The following is a 21,699-nucleotide window of genomic DNA, read 5'->3' as shown; positions in this document are numbered from 1 at the left end:
AAACATGCAGTCTAATAACATAGCAGATATCAACATTTGAGCTTATCTTAAAAGGAGAATCTAAATTTAAACATTTTTTTGAAAATTTCAAAGATAAATTTAACATCAGATGATTATGTAATCCACAGATTGTGTGTAGCAAAAACCAGCAAAGACTGTGTCTAAATGTTATTCATTTCTTAAGAAAACATTAAACAATCATGGACTTCCTCTTCTGCTCTTCACTTCTTGTTGCGTTAACGAATAGAGGTATGTATAATTGCTCTGTGTAATTTGTAATTATTGATGATTAATAATGCCATTTCTTACAAATGAGTGTACAGTCATTCATAGACTCCTCTAGAATCAAGCCTTTTAATCTCGTTAAAGAGTTTTAACATTTCATATGTGTTTATCAGATTGTGCACTTGGGGAAGCCAATGAAGGTCAATGCTTTCTGCATAATAGTCACTAGGGCCGGATACATTGAGAAGACTTCAAAATAGCAATGGCAGAAGTAAGGTATTGAAATTGATGTGTGTGAAACTGGTAACGATTCATGCCATCACACTTGTGATGTGTCTTTTCTGAGGCAAATCTTCCTTAACTGCTCTGCATACATCTTGGTTATAGCTTAATGTTTTTTTCCAATTTTTATTCTGCTAGTAAGGAAGGATACATTACAATTTCCTATGTTAGTCATATAATTATAAACGATGGTTGCCCATGTCTCTGTATATTTAATCCTTAATGGACATAATCATAAATAATACCACCCTCTTGCAAACCAACAGTTCTGTCCAAAGGGCCGATATTATGGACAAGAATGTTGTCCATACAGTCTTAAAATAATGTAATTTGGTCCAGAATGGTGTCCATTATTTGAAAAAATTACATTTAAAATGCCATGCCAGCAACTATAAACGTTTCAGCTACTTCCCAACTGAAAGTACTGGATGGAATAACAACAATATGAAAAGTACAGATTGCTACTCACTATATAGATGAGGCATTCCATCACAGACTGGCATTATGAAAAAGGCTGGCTTTCAGACAAAGCACTCCTTACAAAGTACAAACAACACACCTCACACACGCATGGCCATGATCTCTGTGCCCTGGGTCCCAACTACGACTGCTGCTGACATGAGGAGACACCTGCTGGGGTAGGAGGAAGGGAGAAGGTGGCGGCATAGTGATGAGATGGGGCAGGTATAGCACAGTAGGTTTGGGGCAGATGCTAGCACTGCCAGCTGTGCTGTGGGGAGGGGGGGGGGGGTGCAGAAGTAGGAAAGGAGAAAGAAGGACTGGCAGGTGCATTGGCAGTATAGGAGCTTTGTGTAGTGCTAGAGTTGAAGCAGGGAAGGCGATTGAAGGTACAGGTCAGGGGCTAGCGGGAAGGCAGTGGGGTTAGGGAAATGAAGGCTATGTTGTGCAGCAAGTTTTCACTTTCGCAGATCAGAAAAATTGGTGTTGCTAAGAACAACCCAGATAATGCAGGCTGTAAAACAATCATTAAAGAGAAGCAAATTATGTTTGGTTGCATATTTAACAACTGAGTGATCCATCTCTCTCTGTCACAGATTGGCCGAGACCATTCATGCAAATAGACAGCTTGTTACTTGTGAGATGCACGTAGTAAGCAGCACAGTGGTTGTAGCTTAGGCGGCAGATCACATGGCTTCTTTCACACATGGCCCTGTATGAGGTAGCAGATGTCTGACATGACTGGAGTAGTTGATAGCGGGAGGATGTGTGGGACATCTCTTGCATTAGGTCTATCGCAGGGATACAAGCTGTAAGTCAAAGAGTTGGAAGCAGAGGTGGAATAATGATGAACAAGGACATGAAGTTTGTTGGCAGTGAAATACCATTGTAGGAGAGATGGGGAGGACAGTCCTCATTTCATGACATGATTAAAGATAGTCATAACTCTCTAGTGGAGAACATGATTCACTTGCTCCTGTCCTAGTTGGGAGTCTTGGAGATAGTATTTAAAATTCTCCTGTTTTGCAATCCCAAATTCCTGCACCCCATTTTCCACATTCAAACTCTTGCCCTCCAGAACTAGAGCAGCATGCCACCTCAAAAAACCTCTCCACTCTGTTCACCTCATACTCCCACCTTGGATTAGCACTATCCACCATCTCTGCAAGAGCCTCCAACAAATTTTCCCCACATCCCCTCAAAATCACCAAACCCTACCTCACAGACCAGCTACATGTATAAGCCCTATAAGAATGCAGAACCTGAACATACCCACAGCATAATCCTGAACGTATCCTCCAAAATTCTCAGCCCCACAAAAGTATTAGTTCTTTCCAAAAGCCTTAAGTTTTGTGCCACTCCCAAATTAAATTATGTTGGCCTTGTTGACCTTCTCTCCATCTCCCAGTAGACACCATCTTGCCACCAATCCAACCACTCGGACTCAATCTGAAAGCAATATTTAACTCTGGCAAACTGTTTATTCCTCCATTCAACCATGATCCATCCCTACTGGCCCCAGACCAACTACTGACTTTCCAGAATTGTCTCAACTTGAACCTCGGGTCACTATCATCCTTCAGCATGGAAATCTGCCTTACAGCTGCAGAAGGAACTGCAACCCACCGCCTAAAAACTGGTCCCAACTTTATAATCCCACCTGCTGACAAAGGCTCCACCACTGGTTATGAAATGCAGGTGTTACTTGGTGGAAGGAATCCACCAGCTGTCAGATGTAACCACCTACACACCCTGATGCTTTTCCAGAAATCCAGCCTATTACCTGTTACCTGCCTTCCTGTATAAACGACATCAACCATCTCCTCCACAGACTCTTCACAGTTCGTGTTCCGTTACCAGCTGGTGTCCTGCTTGCCACTGCTGATGCCACCTCCTTCTACACTAAGATTCCTAATGCCCATGGCCTTATGGCCTTGCCATTATTGAACATTGCCATTGCCATTATTTCCCTGTGCTCAAGTGATTCCAAACCTACAACCCCCCCCCCCCCCCTACAAAAATAAATAAATAAAAGGAAATAAATAAACACACACACACACACACACACACACACACACACACACACACACACACACACAGCAGCAGCAGCAGCAGCAGCAGCAGCAGCAGCAGCACATGGTTGTCAAACCCCCATATAATATGCATGACAGTGGTTTCAGCTTGTAGATCCCACCCACCAACTCACCAGTCAGGCACTAAAGTAATAGATAGAGGATGACAGAAGTCTTCCTCCAGCTCACTAGAAGTGAAATTCATTAGAGATGGTTTTGGGAGAAGAGCAAGATCACTTTATTATTTGGGGCAAAACTGTTCCAGGCAGGGTTCTATGTTGGTTCTATTTCTTGGGGTTGGGATTGGATGGTGAAGTTCTATATCCTCTTGAGGTGATATTTAACTAAGGCATTATGATTGAATTCAATGTGGAGGGCTGAAGGTTAATGTCTTCAACAAAATGGATGCCTCTTGTGCAGAGAGGTAGTTTTAAGATAGGTTTAGAATCAAACTGGAATAAGTACTTCGAGGTGTTCAGGTGTGATTGTAGCTTTTGTGCTTAGGCAGATGATGTGTTGAGAGTGTAAGGTTAAGTGTGGAGACAGACCAAACTGTATTTGCCATCCAAGAAGGATTGTCATCCAAGAAAGACGGAGAGGGGGGGGGGGGGTGTTTAAGGAATTAGGTAGACAACCACAACTTTTGAAGTACTTGGCCAAAATGACATGTTGTATCCTCATGTGCATGAGGAATTTTGTTAAAATTTACAGCTGGCTTCTATGAAAGTGATGGTGGCTGTATTCACAGACCCACTGGCTGAAATGTGGAGGATTTGCTACAGCTGTGTATAAAGCTAACAGCAGTTGTATGTTCCAGAAGTTGTTCAGGTCTTATCAGTACTTCATACCCATGTCAGAATAACAAAGTGACTGACAATCAGTTGCTTACAAAAACAGCTACCACAGGAACACCCCAGAGAGTGAGCTTGGTCACACCTGCTGTTTTGTTGTCAGTTGTTATATTGCTCTGTGGGTAATGATTATGGTTGACAATTTAACTGTTATGACTTGTTTTCACAATGTTTTATTATAGTGCACAAAACAATGTCTGCAGCTAATAGTGAAAGTGATAAGGTTATTACAGTTCTGCATAGAAAAATCCAGTGTTGTCAGTTAATAGAGAATATGCAAAGGAAATTCATGTTTAACTTAACAATTGCTGCTGCAGCTATCATATTATGCTTGCAGTAACAGTGCACTGCCAGCATCACCTGTTTTGATGTGTATCAATCATTTTGTTTGTATTATGATCCAGTTACATGCTATTAATCTTTTTTCTTGTTTGTGAAATTTCTAACTTCACACTGAATCCACTTACCTATTTGAGAAATATGTAAAACGAAGGGCATAAGGCACAACTGCAAAGAAACTGGAAAACACATTAGATTAATATTTGACACGAACTGTCCTGTAAATACTCCAAAGTGTGGATCTTTCTACATACTGCACCACTTATAGTTTTACACACAGTAATCTGCAGTCCTTGCTGGTTTTCGTCTGTTTACCTAATTTTCTTATACTATACCTAATGTGTTCTCCTGTAGGTAGTCTCGCTTGGCAGTAAGATAGCTAATTCAGCATATTAGGCTTGTTAACAACAGGGATAAAACTGTATATATAATATTTGCTGATATTGTCAGCAGATTTTGATTGAATATCTGCACTGTTAACATATTTACGACTGTCTATTTGCTTGTGATGCTGTTTTGAATTTTGTGCCTACTATGTAGTTCAAAATGGCATGTTATTGTTCAAGTACTGCTGAATGATTCTTAATTAAGAAGGTTAAAAAGATAACCAAACACAAGGAACGTTCTAAAAATCTGATGAGACTTTATTCATTCTGATATCATAAGCAATGATTTGACATGAATATTCACAAATGTTGTAACAAATTGAATGACATTAACTTGTTTGCAGCAAATCTTTGAAACTGTCAACAAATATTACATTCCAACTACAATTACTGTACAAAAATGTCATGAAGAGGAAATATCTTACTGTAAACAAAACACAGCAAATTATTCTCAGATTACAGCATTAAATCACCTGATTTGTGGTCACAAATGGTATTAATAAGTCACTGACAATTTCAATAGTGTGTTATCATTAAAAATTGCAGATGTAATCTGATCACAAAATAAATGAAATGTCAACAACACCATTTATATAAATATGGACATTGGTGAAACTGACACACACACACACACACACACACACACACACACACACAAAATACTTTTATATTTAGTAAATGTCTTCTGAATACTGAACAGTCTCCACAGTTCTCACAATAGCTTTTATAGAAGTTATCTTTCAAGCATCTTTGAGCCATCTCGAGAAAGTCTCATAGCTTTCTTCAATTGGTGCAAGAGCAACTATTACAATAATTGCTACAGCAAGTCCAAGTATGATCACGATATAAATTCCAAGGAGCACTTTCCTCAAACATGTAAACTGTAAAGCAAGAAAACTGTATTAATATATGTTACAATTGAAAATGAGGTAAATCTGCTACAACAACAATAACAACAAATTTTCTTAAAATCTGTATGGTTTTCCACCACAGCTACAACTAAAATAAACACACAAAAATAACTACAGAAAAACTGTACTGAATTTTACATGTTCTGCAGATTATTAAATATAAGCAGGTCAAACATTAATAGCAATAGGAACCCAACAACTTATGTACAATAGAGGATTTAAACACACAAACACTTTAACAATTAATAAAATTCTAACTTTTATCAACACTGGAATAGGATAAATTTAATACCACTGGGCTTCAAGACAGTTATTCGCTGTATACAAAGATGGGTGACAAATGAGCACAGGTTTGTTTGACTTGCAGGAAAGTCACCCAGACTTTGTGAGCTTCATTGTTTCAGTTGAACATGTGAAGACCTCAGCTTACATGAGCAATCTGACAATATAGAGCTCCCTGGGATCATGCAACCATTCAAGTTATTGAATGTTTAGCAATGCGATGCAGCTATTCTGACCTAAATAAGCAGCACAGCTGTGTAGGCTATGTTCACACTGTACTTAGAATGGTCACCAGCTCAGCAGACAGCTTTGTTATAGTGCATCCCATCTCTTCCACCAGTTTTTGGTTGGATCACTGTGGTGATGTTAGGTTAGAATCTGTTCAATCTAAGAGCTCAGAATCTATTTTAACCTCCTTAAGGGGTGGGGGACGATGATGAAATTTACCAAAATGTCAATTTTCAATTTATTTTTTGTTTGTTAGTACAACTCATGGACAATAAGTTTCCAAAGTTTCAACGTTGAAATCGCATCTGAAGTGCCTGGAAAATGAATTAAAAGTGTGACGTTGCCTTCCTGCCATGCCCACATTTTGAAGCAGCACTTCAATACCAGCTGAGTGAACAACAATTCTGTGTATTACTTTCAACCAAACTTGGGCAGGATATACCTAAAAGGCCATGATACATACTCTTTGGTTTTATAGATCATCTTCGACTGTTCCGTATCAAATGTTTCTCTAAATTCACTCCTATGGAAATGATGCCCTAAAAACACATTTGCATCTGCTACAGTTGTCATAATTACAACTTATGATGCAGTTACTGTATTTAACGATGGGAACATTGGGAAGATGAAGTTGTTAGAAAGAATGGGCTCCAAGATAGGAAATTTTACTCAAGACATCCTGAGAAAAATAGTTTTACAGTGCAGCTCTGCAGCTGAAAAGTCAGTTTAAGACCTGGTAAAGGAAAGAAGACAGAAAACAAGAAACCAGAAAAGAAGCCTTGAAGGGAAAGATGACCCAGAGTACAAATGTGGTGCCTTCTGAAGAAGTGACGTAAGGAAACAAATTAGGTTGAACTTAAAATTGTGTTTCCTGAAATTTTTGTTTTTTAAAGTTTATGTACCTTTTTCTCAGATTCTATGAATGTTAGAATTATGAAATTTTGTACACATATTTAAATGATTGGAATTTTGCATGAATTTAAAATTGTACTTGTGGAATTATAATTAAAAAAATATGTAAATTCTCCTATTTGACCTATTCCACAAACCTCATGAGAGAAGCTTACAACATATAAAGAGATGAAACAGATAATTTTTTTTGTAATCTCTTTAATACTTTCTAAGAAAAAGGAACATATATTATTTTTTTAAAATAAAACTTCAAATTTCATTCAAAAAAAGTAAATGTGTTGGTTTCATGTAAAGTGTGGTACAAAATTTCATTGCCATATCTCCAAAACTTCAGATTTGGTGCATTTTTGAAATAGTGTGTGTTATTCATCAATGTCTCCCTATTCCTTTAGTTATTGGAATAATGAGACAAGTTTTATGAATATACGAGATGATGAGAGAAATTTTCTGTCACATGGTTGAGATGATGTGTGGTGACTAAAGAACAAGTCTACAAACATTGCACAATTTTAAATATATTCTGAAAACACACATGTCAATTAACCTTCAATGATTGTCATTCAGCATGTGTGTGACAGACATGCATAACTTTTACAATAAGACACACTTATCATGAAAAGCTACTGACAAGTTGAAGCACATACCTGTACTCAAGATATGCAAATACTTTGTATAATGGAATCACCACCCTACTTGCATAAAAACACCAGTAAGCAGCGTAACAGTTCACAGAAAGCTAAAGTTGTCACCTACATACCAAAATAAAAAAAAAAGTTACTACAGTAACTTTAAGCATTACATATGGCACCCTTCCCACTTGAACATATTTTTTGGGTTATAAATTATGTCTTACACTTCCGATAAAGATGTTGTGGTTTTCGATGAAGCTGCAATTTCGGTCCACAGATTCCAAGCTACATCCCGATTATGATAATTTTTGTCCTCAGAATACCACAAACTACTACTTTCTTGTACTTAACTCGTCTTTTTCTTACAGTGTAAATATCATGTGAAAGAAAGTTGGCCAATTCAATCAAAGAAAACAGACTTATTTTAATTTCACCAGTTGCCATCCAAAATCTGTACATTCAGGCAAAGAGATCTCATGCACTGTGACAGCACATGCACACTCATACTGATTTGAAAAGATCAGCTGTCCACTGTCAGCAGGAACAACCAATGTCTGCGTCACTGACTGCAAACTGTCTGCAGCACTTGCGTGGATGTGCCAGCTGCTATCAAATACATGCCACCCAATTTTAATAAATATATTCTGTGAAGAGATTTGATTTTTGCACATACACCATATCAAATTAAGTAAACCATTTTATGTTCGCAGAGGTAAAAATGCATTGTGTACACTTAGTGTATTGTTCATTTTGGGTCCTACACTGCTGCAATATGAAATGTTGCTAACCTAACAATTTTTCTTTTAAGTAGAGAGCAGAGCAATATCTATCTTCACTCTCAAGATATTTGTTTTTATACAGTGTTAACATTGTCAACTTTATTAAACTGCATGGACTGGTTCCTAAGTGAAACAGAGGAGAAAGTCCTATCAGCATCCGTTTGGAAAGGCATTGTTGCCATGGCAGGTGGCACTGACAAATGAAAGTTCCTCTGACCATGGCAGTGCATTCTTTGTGCGTTGAAAGCTGTGTGATTGACTCAGCATACTGTAAGCAATAGGTTAGTCCAGTATTCGTGTCGGGGGCAATCCGAGATAGTGTTTGTGTATAGCCAAGGAGATGGAAATGGTCGAGAGGCACAACCCAATTCCCCAAATCAGATGTATGCACATTCCGCTGCCTCCTTGAGTGTTTGTCCATATGAAAGGATCCACAGTCATACTAACACCCAAAACAGGCTTGAAATTTTATGTGATGTGGTTGGTGTCTTTGAGGGTACTTGTTTTGGTATAGCCATGCTGCCTCTACTATTTCCATCTGTAACCTAAAACTTTACATGCATTTTTCTCAAAACTGTGTTTTTCGAATTGGTGGGAAATGCACCTCGAGGATGGTACATACAACTTTGATCAGAACTCAATGCTAGCATTCCAAATTGAATTCTCCTCTTTCAACTTAAAACGCAAACTGCATCCATTTTGTGCAAAAATATCAAACCAACCGATTGTGTCTGCTTTGATTGAGTCAGTCGTGCTGCAGCCATTAGTTAACCGACTCTCATTATAACTGCAATGAATTTGTGTAAATACTTACTCTAAAGTTCACCATCTTTATTGGAATGTAAACAAACAAATATTAGGATTTCTCAAATTTTCCAAGCAAAATGGCAGTTATGATATTTGAAGTGTTTAACACAATTCTGCTGAAAACATTGGTAACTTCTGTCTCTGCTTAATCTTTAAGTACTCTGCATTTTCATGTTAAACATTGTTTGCGTAACTGGAGTTATATGTTCATGTGATCTAAGCCAGTGAAACTATTTTTCTACACACAAATTTGAACCAAATACAAGCCTTACTCATTAATTAACCATTCACTTATGCAAGACTTTCATTGTAACTCATAAGAAATGGGCACTTCATAAGAAGTAGGCAATCAACAATACACATACTAAATTTTGTTTATTGTTAGTTTACATAAGGTACATGGCTGAAACCACACTGAGGTAATGTTGAAGCAGCTTTCAATTAAATCTGTTCTGTATAAGTTTTTGCCACAGTGTTATAATAAATAGGAAAGATTTATCTATGGTGCATTGTCTGCATCATTTGTAATTAGTATGCCATACCAATGCCCTGATAATTTGATTTGAACCACAGACGTGTTTTAATGGAATAGCTATCACAACTTGCCAAGTTGCACTACCCACAAAATGAGCTGCAAATTATCAGTTAAGTAATGAAATGAAATGCCTGGTCCATTTCATAATTCATGTGTAATGTAATAGGTGAGTGAGAATTATTATTAGTAAGGGTAAGTGAGACTGTTGGTGTAAGATTTATAGTATCATCAGGAAGCCAGTGTTTAAAGTACTGACAGCCATTTGGGGATACCAGTTTTAATCATCAGTAAGGACACGAGAACCATTAATGGAAATTAAGGATGGAGCAATACATCCAATAAGGGAAAGGCAATAACTAGTGTATAGCAGATCGATGTGTGGGGCACAGAAAAACAACTGAAAACCGTATTCACGCTAGCTTTTGAACACAAACTCTCTTTCTAATGAAAGTAAATACCTTCCAGCACACAGACAAAAATACACACTGCTGTGTGCATGTCAAGACTAATTATTGGTACTAGATTATCAATAGCAGTTGCCTGAGCTGATTGAGATGTGGAGTGGGTAGGAAAGGTCTTTGAACAGATGACTTGTGAAGAAGCAAGCTGGGATATTTTTAATTCCACTCTTGTTTTGCTATCTTCCTCCTTAAAATTCATTTTTTCAAATCTGACTAATTACCATTGACATACGTGAGTATAATCTGCATTTTCATAAAAGTGAAAGGTTGGCAGTCAGTCTTAAATAATATAACTTCTGATCTAATTTTGTGCTTAGTTTCATGTATGTAATTGATTTTCTAATTTATTTGGACTATTCCTAGTTAGTATCTTTTGTTATAGGATGAAATCAGTAATTGTTTCATAACTTAAAATTCTATTGTTGGCTTATAAACAAATATAAATTCTGTACCAATTATAAACATTTGGAAGACTAAACACTGGCATTCTTTAAGTATTTATTTGGCTCTATTTGAAAACTTGTTAACAAAGCCAGCCCTTAATTCCAAAGTAATTACCAGTTTTGTCAAAAGAATTGTTTGTATAACTATTTCTTTTAATTTCATCATTTAAACAAATAATTCAGCTTAACCATTGTAGTAGAAGAAACTGTTAAAAAGAAAGAATTTTCCATGTATTCAGTTAATTGAATGAGGTATGCTTTAATTGTAATTTCTGTAACTTTAACATCAAACAATGTATAGTTTCAGTGCCTAGTATTGTGAGGATATATAAAGGCCCGATTTTTGATGCCGAGACAGTCAGTCCACAGCCGATTTTCAGAAGAGAAACCCATGCTTGTTGGGTCAACAACAATGCATCAACTTAACTGTGAAATAAGTGTGTTAAAACAATGACAGTGTGCGTTCAATACGTACGTATTATTCTGCAAGAACTGTAAACTGTGTGGTTAGATTTTTACTGCTCATAGATATTCAACAGTAAACTATTGTAGCAGTATGTTTATGTTTGCTTGCAACCTATTAATGAGGCTTATCAAAGTTAACCAATAGTGGACTGGCCATGTACCTATTATTTGGGGGGGGGGGGGGGGGGTTGTGAACAGTGAGGAACTGTTAAATGCAAATGTGCACCTGTCAGCTACATCATTTAAAGTAGCCTGTATTGAACTTCCAACCCCCCCCCCCCCCCCCCCCGGCCCCCCCCATTTTTCAGCCAGTATAGCAACACAGTATGTTGACACCGCAGACAAGTAATGAAGAAATTAAGCAGGCAAACGTCACAGACTCTGCGGCCGCACAAGAAGATAAAAATAATGGAGCAGAAAGTGGTATAAAAGTGGGGGGGGGGGGGGGGAGAGAAGAGGGTGGTGAAGCTGGAGAAGGAGGAGTGGTGGTGGTGGTGGTGGTGGTGGTGTAGACAGCAGGGAAGAGGTAAAGTGATGTAACATGGAAAGGATAGTGGAGGTTTGCACCAAGGGGACTGTGAGTACAGGATAGTCTCCAACACATCCTGCGCTCTTTTTTGCGGCCACGTGCTAGTTGTTTAGGTTTCCAAAAGTTGTATTCCTGTGTTACAGCAAATGAAGCAGCATCTTCCTCCAATTCACTAGAGCTACTTTATTATTGCTCAGAAACCTCACTTTTGAGTTTTTGTACAGCTTGCCCACATGCAGCTGGATGTTTAAAATTCACATCCTTAAACCTGAGATCCAATGGAGTAGTAAAGGCTGCATAGTCATTTGATTCATTTAACGCACAACTTTTTCTTTGGCTCTCTCAAATTCCTTGCATTCTTTGTCAATGGGTGAGAGTTGCACGATACTATTAAGTTCTGTTGACGAATAATCACTGATACAGTTTTGGATATTGTAACATACTTTTGCAAGATGCCTATCATGCAACATAGGCTTTAATATAGCTGTAAGTTCGTCAAGTGTTTCCATCTTTACAGCAGTTGGGAAATCAGGTGTTCCAACACATTCAGTTTCGATGTCAGGTATCACTTTTCAGGAACGTAAGCACTGCTCCAACATGAAAGGCCAAATTCAGCATTTTTGTCCTTGGTGGAGTGTCTTTTCTTTTACACTATACCATATTCAACTTTCTGTGCTTTGCGTTTCCACCTGTGGATTCATGAACCATGTCAGGTACATTTTGTATGTTTTCAGCTGACCGGACTGTTAATGGTCAGGCGGCAAGTGCATCCATGTGGGTGGGTCCCCCTCACAAGCAATGAAAAGTATCTTATGTTAAACATAGATGGCAATTTAAAGAAATCATTGCCATTATATTTTTGAGACAGTTTCATGATACTTTATTCTCTCAAAGTTAGCTGTAACCACACTAGAAACACCAGCAGCTTTGATACCGTACATTAAAAACCTCCCAAACTTAACAATATAATTGTCAAGCACTATTTGTCAGGTTACAAACACTTTTGCATCTAGAAAGAACTAAACGCGATGTGATGAAGCAGACTTCAGCAAAATGCAACCTGCTCTGGGTGCAGAGTTTTCAGCAAATATGAACAAGCCTGGTGGACAAACAGCAGTGTAGCCAAGAGAAACTGGTCACTATTTGGATACGGGCATAAAATCTATTCAATAGAAGTACTTTTTTCTGATACTGAGTAAGTATTGAAAGAATGATTCGATTCTGAAACTACTCTGTATCAAAACAAAACTATCAATATTTACTTGTATCATAACATCCCTAGTTGTGTGGTCCTGGAGTCATCTGTCTGAAGACCAACTTCCTCCTCATTACCCCTTCCTTGCAACCTCCTCTACCCTCTCTCCATCTCCAACAGGTCAGGCATTACTAATTAGTCCTGCCGTGGCCACAGATTTATGCATTTGTGTGTGTGTGTGTGTGTGTGTGTGTGTGTGTGTGTGTGTGTTTGAAAGTATGTACTTCTGCTAGAAGAAGACCTAGTGCTTGAAAGCTAGTGTGAATGTTTTCTGTTCTCCAGGCATCAATTTATTAGCATCTATGTATGACCATGCCAACTACTTTACACAATTCTGTACTGTGCCACCCCTCTTATTATTTTAATGAAATCTGCACTATAAATCTGAATAGGTTTTAGTTTATCCTGTCGTGGTGGTGTAATAAATAAAACACACACAGGACAGAACTTAAGTTTTGTTGATAGATGACTAGAGCTATTTTGTCAATCCACATCACCATCCCAAAATCTATGATAAGCAGTATTTGTTCAACACTACCCTCCAAAATTCATGATAAAACAAAAGAAGGTTATACTGATCTGAAGTAATAACTTCCTCCAACACAGTCTCTTTTACAGCAGTACAAGGTCTGTTAGAGAAGTATTCAACCATTGGAGGAAGAGGAGGAAGAACCCACCTGGAGTGTTGGACACCTAATCACCCTAAAAGTAGTTCCCTTGGGACTCCCTACATGTTGCACACACTTTTCCCAGTGGTGCCACCATTATTGGGGTGTTTAGCTTGGCTGTTGTCGCTGCCATAATACGCTTTCTTGTGAAATCGATATCCTTTCAATAGCCTCTCGAGTTTGGTGAACAGCCAGAAGTTGCAGGCTGGAGCATTGTCATGATGAATGTGCCTATTTCCTGTTGACTGCAAGTATGATATCTAGCACTGAACAGCCTCACATCCTGCAGTGCTTTCTCTTTGTGTGCCATACTGTGGGAGTCAAAGAAAGCAGTCAGCATCCCTCTGACATTGCTGCACACTTGGTGAGTCTTCTTTGGGCTTGGTGCCAAGGGATGCTTCCACTGTGACAACTGGGATTTGGTTTCCAGATCATACATTCACTCCCAGGACTCATCACCAGGGATTATGGTGTTCACAGAGTTGGGGTCACTGTTTCTGGAGTCCAGCATGTCCAGTGAGACATGAACACAAAGTTGCTTTTCCTCCATCACCAGCAGCTTTGGCACAAGTTTTACCGACACTCTTCATGGCCAAATCTTCCATCACAATGGACTGTACCAAAAAAAAGGGCTGATGCCTACTTCAGCAATTTCTCTGATAGTTACTTGATGGTCCCACATCACCAGTGTTCAATTTGGCAATGATCTGGCCATTTCGGCATGTTGATGGTCAATTGCAGCAGGGCTTGTTCTCCACCGATGTGCAGTCATCTTTAAAACCATTTTACCACTCATTAATCTGTGTGATGCCCATAGTATCATCACCTAAAGCTGTCAATCTCCCAAATGGTTTCCACCTGGCTGTCACCCAGTTTCTGCCAACATTTGATGCAGTAGCACTACTCCAGTCATTCCATCATTTCCCTTGCAACGAAAAACTGACACTAGCAGTACCTCACAAAACAGCTGCTTGCCAGCAGCTGATGCTATCTACAGACAGGAAAAAAACTATGAATATGCATGAAGGTTCAAGGTTGGCTCATGCACGCAGGCTAGATTCAAATCCATCAGGTGTTCACAGAAAGTGAGCCTGGTAGTTTACTACTAGACCTAGTATACAGGGTTTTTAATTACATCATTAGATTCTTCATTTAATATTGTTCTTGAAATTTTATAAGTAGACTTTTGTGGGATAACTGATGCTTATTTTCATATATTTGCCCAAACTGGACTTCCAGCATTTCTGTGACTGTCCAGTGGGTCATACAAACTTATGAGCAAGTGCATTGTCCTCCTTTGTATACAACTGGTATCCCCTTTAGAACTACACTGGTAATGATTAAAATTGCAACACCAGGAAGGATAGCAAATAAAAAATTAATTCACTTGCTTCCACAGTTTAGTAGCAAGAATAGATAATTAAATTTGTAGGAGATTTGGGGGTATCCAGGAAGCAGAATTGAGCACACAGAGCTGGCTTCTGCAGTAGCAGCAGTGGCTGACACAGCTGTACATCAAATTGAGCAGAGCTTGGACAACAGATATGGGCACATCATTCCATGCTGCTTCACTCTTGCAGAAATGATCAATCAGAGTGGCTGGTGAGAGGTAGTGCAGTAGCCTTTCAGCATCCTGTTACCAGATGTTTTCAATACGAGAGAGATCAGGAGAATTCAATAGCCAGGGCTTCTGTAAGGAACTAGGTGAAGACAGCAAGGACAAAACTCAGTTTTGCTGCATAATGGAGATTAAGATAAAGACACAGGAAATGTTAACACATCATACTTACTAACTGTGCAAACCAGGGGTGTAATATTTATGTGGTGGCATCCCATACCATGACACCCACTGCGTGGACTACGTTTATGACAATGATTACAGTCTGGCAGTAATCTTTTTCCTTTGAGCCTCCACACATGGATACGTCCATTGTGTGGCTGTAAATTGAACTGCGACCAGTATGTACAGGTCGTGCATGCTACTCTAGCATCCAGTATTGCTGCTGTGTGCATGACTCTCTCTGTGCCTTTCACTGCTACTGCACCAAGCAAAGCTCAACAGTAGTCCCCATGTTGACAATCATGGTCTCCAGGCATCATGGCATTATTTTTTTGGAACTTAACTTGCTACAGAAAATTGTCTTTTATAATCCTAGGTATATGATGTAGTTGTACAGTCCTGCACAGCTCAAGCAAACAATGCTTGTGTCCTCTTGGGCAGCAGGCTTGTGGAGCCACTGAGATCCTGCATGTCTTTCTATTGCCTCCCTGAACCCATTGAATCCATATTCACATGACAGTCGTGGAATCCCAATGAACACAAGCAGCAGTATTGCAGAAAGATAAACTGCAGTCTTGATAGGCAATGAACCTGCCGCTGCTCAATTCTGACATGCTGGTACACATTTATCCTCCTTACATAAGGATAACAAAACCTTCTCACAAAGGACTAACAGACACGTACATTTTCTCAAAAGAAACTCTTTACATAATATATCATCATACACAAAATGTACGATTTTGTTAAACCTATTTTGTGCTTTTGTGCTGTTGTTGCAAAATATTAAGCATTTGCATATTATAATGTAATAGATCAAGATGAACTAATTGCAGAACATGATACACCCTTTAATAAACAAGCTGACCCATAGTAAATGCCTATTATGGGAACTTATTTTCCACTCACTGTAATTATTGACTCAATATGTTATATGCAAACATAATTAATGTCCTCATTATTAAATAATTTTAGAGAACCAGTGTATTTCTTATATGCAGATTTATGTGCCTAGCTTTTCAGAATTCCAAATAGAAGGAAAAACTTTATATGACACTGCACGATGTAAAGTTCAGACACAAATGTTACGTGTGTAATTAAAATCTGAAACTCTGATTGTTGAAAATACATATGATGTAAATTCGAAGCTGGGAAGCATGTAAATTACTTAATTCTTACCAGAAAGTACATATTTATATTTTGTCAAGTATACAAATGTGCAGTTCAGTAATTCTATAATGAACTTCTCTAATTAGAATCAAGCTAAAATATTATTAGCAATACTCACGTTGGTACAACTGTTAATAATGTACGTATACTCTGGTGGCAGAGCTCAACAAACCAGTGTAAACTGAGTGCACCCAAGTGCCAGTGCAGTGAACGATTAATCATACGAGAGCCCAAGGTCATGTCGATAGGCACATCAATGTTTTGAGAAAATTCAATCAGAAATTTTAAAAATTATTAAGTATGTGAACTTATTTAATTTGTATGTGATTTTATTTGAGATACTGAGTATACCAAATAATACAACTTGGAACTAAATTGTTGCCGTAAGCAGTCTCAGCTGACTTACCTTCTACAGTTGGATTATGAAATAAGCAAATCAAAAAGTAATGTTGCATTTGTCTGCTGCAATATACTGATATGCTTCTTAATTATGCTGAAGGTTGCACAATTTAAATGCACATATTTTAGCTACACTAAAGGCAAGGGGGTATTACAATATCCAAGCACATAGTAAACTGGGTGCCAGGTTGACTTTTTACATGTCACCTTCACGCTGGTGCAGTTTTAATGGCCCACAGCTTATGTTTTACTCCTCTGTGTACAGTCAGTATCCACTAGCTGTCTTGTTTGGTGTTAGTCCCATAAACTTTATAAATATTCTAAAATGAATTGCTAGAGTTTCTTTTAAGTAATACATCTTACCGGAGCATCATGTTTCCTGTCAGTCTGGAGTGCCATACGACTTGATGCAATGTCTTTCATTGGGAAACTGTCTATCCTTGATGCACTATGTCGTTCACTCATACAACCAGTGACCTGAAATGAAAGCAATGAATCTCTGAACAGAGTGAGTGAGTACGTGTGTGAACACACGTTGTAGCTGCAGTTGTGTTACTGATACTTTAGTCAGTGATAAACAAGAACTGTGCAAATAGTTCACTATACAAGACATGTGGACACCCTCAATATTTCAGAAAATTTCTAAGGTATCTAAACAAGGTTTTTCAATAGGACTTTATTCCCACCCCCTCTTCCCCCCCCCCCCCCCACCCCCCAATAAATTTTATTTGTGTAGTGAATCTATTTTTATTGGGAGCAGTGAACTATGATATTTTCATAATGCACAGAAATAGTAGTATAACAAAACAATATGTCCCAATTGTTTATGCTGAAACAATTAGCAAAAATACCCACGACATAACAGCTTTATGTGAAACTGATTTCTGTGCATACCAACCAGTTTGTGCCCTTTAGCTATAATCACGAAGAAATCTAAGAAATGCTTTGTACTCTACCACTGTGCACTTCTCCTTTATACAACATTAATTGCAGTTAAGTTCATTGTTCCATTTTAAACCAATCATAATGGCAGTAGGTAAAGTTTTTAATGTTGAATATACAGAAAAAAGCTTACCCTTTCCCTATGACACAGAAAAAATTTGTTTCAATACCCTTAACAATCATGGAAAGGATAGATTGCTACTCACTGTAAAGATGAGACTGAGTTGCAGACAGGCCCAACAAAAAGACTTCATAAGAAAAGACGAACACACATTCACACAAGCAAGCACACTTTACGCAAATGATCGCTTTCTACGGCTGCTCAAGACCAGGCAAATATGTCTAACAGGAGTAATTATCTGTAGCAGAGCAGTGAACACAGAGGGATGGCAGGGTAAGGGCAGGGAATGTGAAAAAGTGGTGCATAGCAAAGTGTGCAGGGACTAGGTGACAGACAAGGCTGGGGAAAGGGAACAGGAAGGAGAGTAGCACAGAAAGGGAAAAGAGCAGTGCAAAATGAGGGTGAGGGGACTTGAGCTCCCTCACAATCTCAACACCACCTCTCCCATACAAGTCACTTGGTCCTTATCAAACCAACATGCTATCTTCCTGGAAGTTGACCTCCTCCTCTCTCAGAGCTCCATCCACACCTCTGTCCACATTACACACATCAATCACCATCAGTGCATGGATTTTGACAGTTGCCATCCTTTCCACATCAAAGAATCCCTCCCGTGCAGTGTGCAATGATTGCACCTCCCTTGCTCAGTATGCTGCCAGTCTCACAAAAGCCTCCACAGGCAGGCACAACCCCTCAGACCTAGACTGCAAACAGATTTGGTGTGCCAAATACCCATACACCACAAATCCTTCCACCACTCCCAATAATCAGTTACAAAGTAATGCATCCCTGTCATCCAATTCCACCTTAGACTGGAGCAACTGAATCACATCCTTTGTCAGGGCTTTGATTATTTATCATCATGCCATGATATGTGGGACATCCTCCCAAGAACCTTCCCACTCCTCCTCTTAAAGCAGTGTTCCATTGCCCATCCTACCTCCACAACATTCTACTCCAACCCTACACTACTACCAAACACACTGCTTGCCACAGTGGTCTTATCCCTGTGGAAGACCCAGGTGCAAGACTTGTCCAATCCAACCACCCAACACTTCCTATTCTGGTCCAGCTTTTTATATTGGTATGAGTACCAAGCAGCTATCCACCAGGATGAGTGGTCATCTCCAAACTGCAGTGTAGAGAAAGTGGACCAACCTGTTGCTCAACATGCAGCTGAACATAATATGCTTTATTTCAATGGCTGCTTCACAACCCAGGCCAGCTAGTTCCTCCCTTCCCTCACTTTCCTCAAGGCCTTATGATGCTATACCAGGCAGCCTTGTCTGTTACCTCTAATCCATTGCATTCTGCCAGACATTACGGTTTTCTCTTCCCCCACCAATACCCTGCTATCCCTCGCTCCTTCCCGATTCCAAACTGATGCTCCCATTCAACACATTTCTGCTTCAGTCTGGCCTGAGCAGCCAGAGAGAGAGAGAGAGAGAGAGAGAGAGAGAGAGAGAGAGAGAGAGAGAGAGAGAGAGATATCATGCTTTGGCTGGAAGTTTACTTAAGTTATTTGTGAGAATGACTTATGTTCCACTGAGGATACACACACTATCAAAAGATGGCTGTATCTCTAATAAACGTTTTATGTAGTGGAAAAAACCCACTGCATACATCTTGATTTTTTTATCTGTGCCTCTTAGTAGTATGCAGTGACAATCTGCAGCATGGTGACTGAATTAGCACTTGCTTGACATGGATGTTTATGCCTTGGGGACACACTTTCAAAGTATCATTAATACCACACAGAAAATGGACATACTATAATCCAAACACTCAAGACAAATGAAGACTGTAGGCCTTTGATCTTAAGTTGTGCATGATGTGGTTGGATGTTTTGAGTGATGTGTTTCAGTCTACAAGTTACTAACATTTGAATCTGTCTTCACAAATGATGTAAACAGCTGGAACAATACAGAATATTATTGTGGAAGATGTGTTCCTCAAGTGTGCACATGTGTGCCAGAGTGGCAGCTGCCTGTTACAGCTTCTCAATAAGACTTGCCCACTTAACCTGTGCAGTCAGTGGCAGTTTGCTGGTCTACACATTGGCTCGGATACGATTTTGGCAGTTTAGCACTTTTCTATTATTAGTATTCTATTATTTTGTGTACAGGAACTTACATGATTAGTTACCAATGTTTGTGATGAAGACTAGTAATGCCTAGATTAACTAATTATTTGAGCATTTAATTAGCAGTGTATGCCTTTGTGGACAAAAAAATGGCAGCAGAAGCACTGGAATGGTTTAGGTTATTTGTGAAACAGAACAACAAAAAAGCAGTGGAGGGAAACAGTGAAGCATTTAACAAGAAATTAGAAAAAGTATTAAGAAACTCACAGGGCCTTTACAGTACTTAGGGATGACGATAAAACCAAATTGGAAGTTGTTATTAAGACTCTATAGACTCAATGGAAAGCTAGACTTAAGAAGTTGGAAAAAAAAATATATCAACCAAAATTAGAGGCTACAACTACCAAGTTTGCAGCAATTAAATCACATGCAAAAATGTTTGAAGAGGAATTTGAAGTCTATAGTTAACATACAGCAGAATAAAATTACTGCTATTGAGAAAGAATTAAATGATTTGCCTAATGAAGTACAAATGGACATTAATTCACAGTGTGATTTAGTGGAGGATGAAGTAAATAATTATCTGAAATAAGTTCATAACAAAAGTACAAACCTTAATCAGATGTCAGGTACATACGCAAGCGGGTTGAAACAAAGCAGAGACAATTATTGAATGAAATTTTGAGTCCGCAAGCAACCTTTATTAGTTTGGAAGAGAGAATGCAGGAGTTGGTACAACAAAAACTACAGGATGCAGCTGAATCCACTGGTGTTAAAACCCTTTCTTTGTGAGATACTGTAGACCACAGAAAGGAAATACAGAAATTTTGTAACACCTTAGGAAATGAAAAAATAGAATTTAGAATTAATGAGAATAATATTAACATTGGTGTGCCTCATGGAAGACTAATAATAATGTGTGTACATCATTAGTTTGGGGATATTCAAATGGAAAATAGAATACCATTTTCTGAACAGTTTCAGAAGTTCAGACCAGATGGGGAGGTGCATCCAGTACATTTTTTAGTACTGTAGATCTTTACCGGAAAGATGCGAGGACTCCAGAAAGATAGATTATAGGCTTAGTTGGTGATGCATCAGAATGGGGAAATGCCCATTCTGAAGGTTTCAAGTCCTGGGAGGATTTTTCAGGGAAGTTTTAAAAAGGCAATATTGGTCTCCCAGCACACATGAAAAGCTAATACTTTATGTGACGTAAAGCATTATAACAGTTCTTGGGGGGTAATTATAAGAAGTACATTGAGTGACATATAATAAGATCAAACTATTTAAATAATGCATTATAGGAATCACATTTAGGGAAAGTGTTAATATATCAGTTGCGGCATGACACACAAAGACATTTTGTAGAGGCTGGGCAACTGTGAATGAGCTACCAACTTTTGTTGAGGGATTAGATACCTTCAACAAGGAATGTAATGAAAATATTAACATTACTAATCAGAACAAGGAACAAAGGCAATAGACCATTTCCAAAGGAGAGAGAAAAGAATTTCTGTTCCATCAACAACAGACTACAACTAGCAATAGTAATACACATTCGCAGATACTAATACCTACCCTTGATAATGTGAACAATAATGCTGGTAATACTTCAGAACTGGTGAGGATGTAATAACAGGTAATTATCTGGTAATAACTACAGAAAAAACAGAATGTGCTGGGTTG

General features: G+C 38.6%; 1 protein-coding gene across 2 annotated transcripts in view; it reads right to left on the bottom strand.

Moving 5' to 3' along the window:
* Positions 1-3,038: 3,038 nt before the first annotated feature.
* Positions 3,039-21,699, bottom strand: part of LOC124798127 (putative ferric-chelate reductase 1 homolog) — a 377,440-nt gene continuing 358,779 nt past the window's right edge. The window contains exons 11-13 of one of the 2 annotated variants that reach the window (XR_007016922.1): positions 17,228-17,341; positions 5,234-5,495; positions 3,039-3,065 (exon numbers count right to left, since the gene is read on the bottom strand). Coding sequence is in view for 1 of the 2 variants with exons in the window: in XM_047261386.1 (XP_047117342.1) it covers positions 5,355-5,495; positions 17,228-17,341 (255 nt within the window). In the remaining variant the exon portion in view is untranslated. Of the gene's footprint in view, positions 3,066-4,907; positions 5,496-17,227; positions 17,342-21,699 lie in introns of those variants that run through there. The other variant, XM_047261386.1, reaches the window with a different exon arrangement.

This window comes from Schistocerca piceifrons, chromosome 5 (assembly GCF_021461385.2).
Source record: "Schistocerca piceifrons isolate TAMUIC-IGC-003096 chromosome 5, iqSchPice1.1, whole genome shotgun sequence".
Taxonomy (NCBI): domain Eukaryota; kingdom Metazoa; phylum Arthropoda; class Insecta; order Orthoptera; family Acrididae; genus Schistocerca; species Schistocerca piceifrons.
Note: the sequence above shows the minus strand (reverse complement) of the source record. Positions and strands in the feature narration are given on the sequence as shown.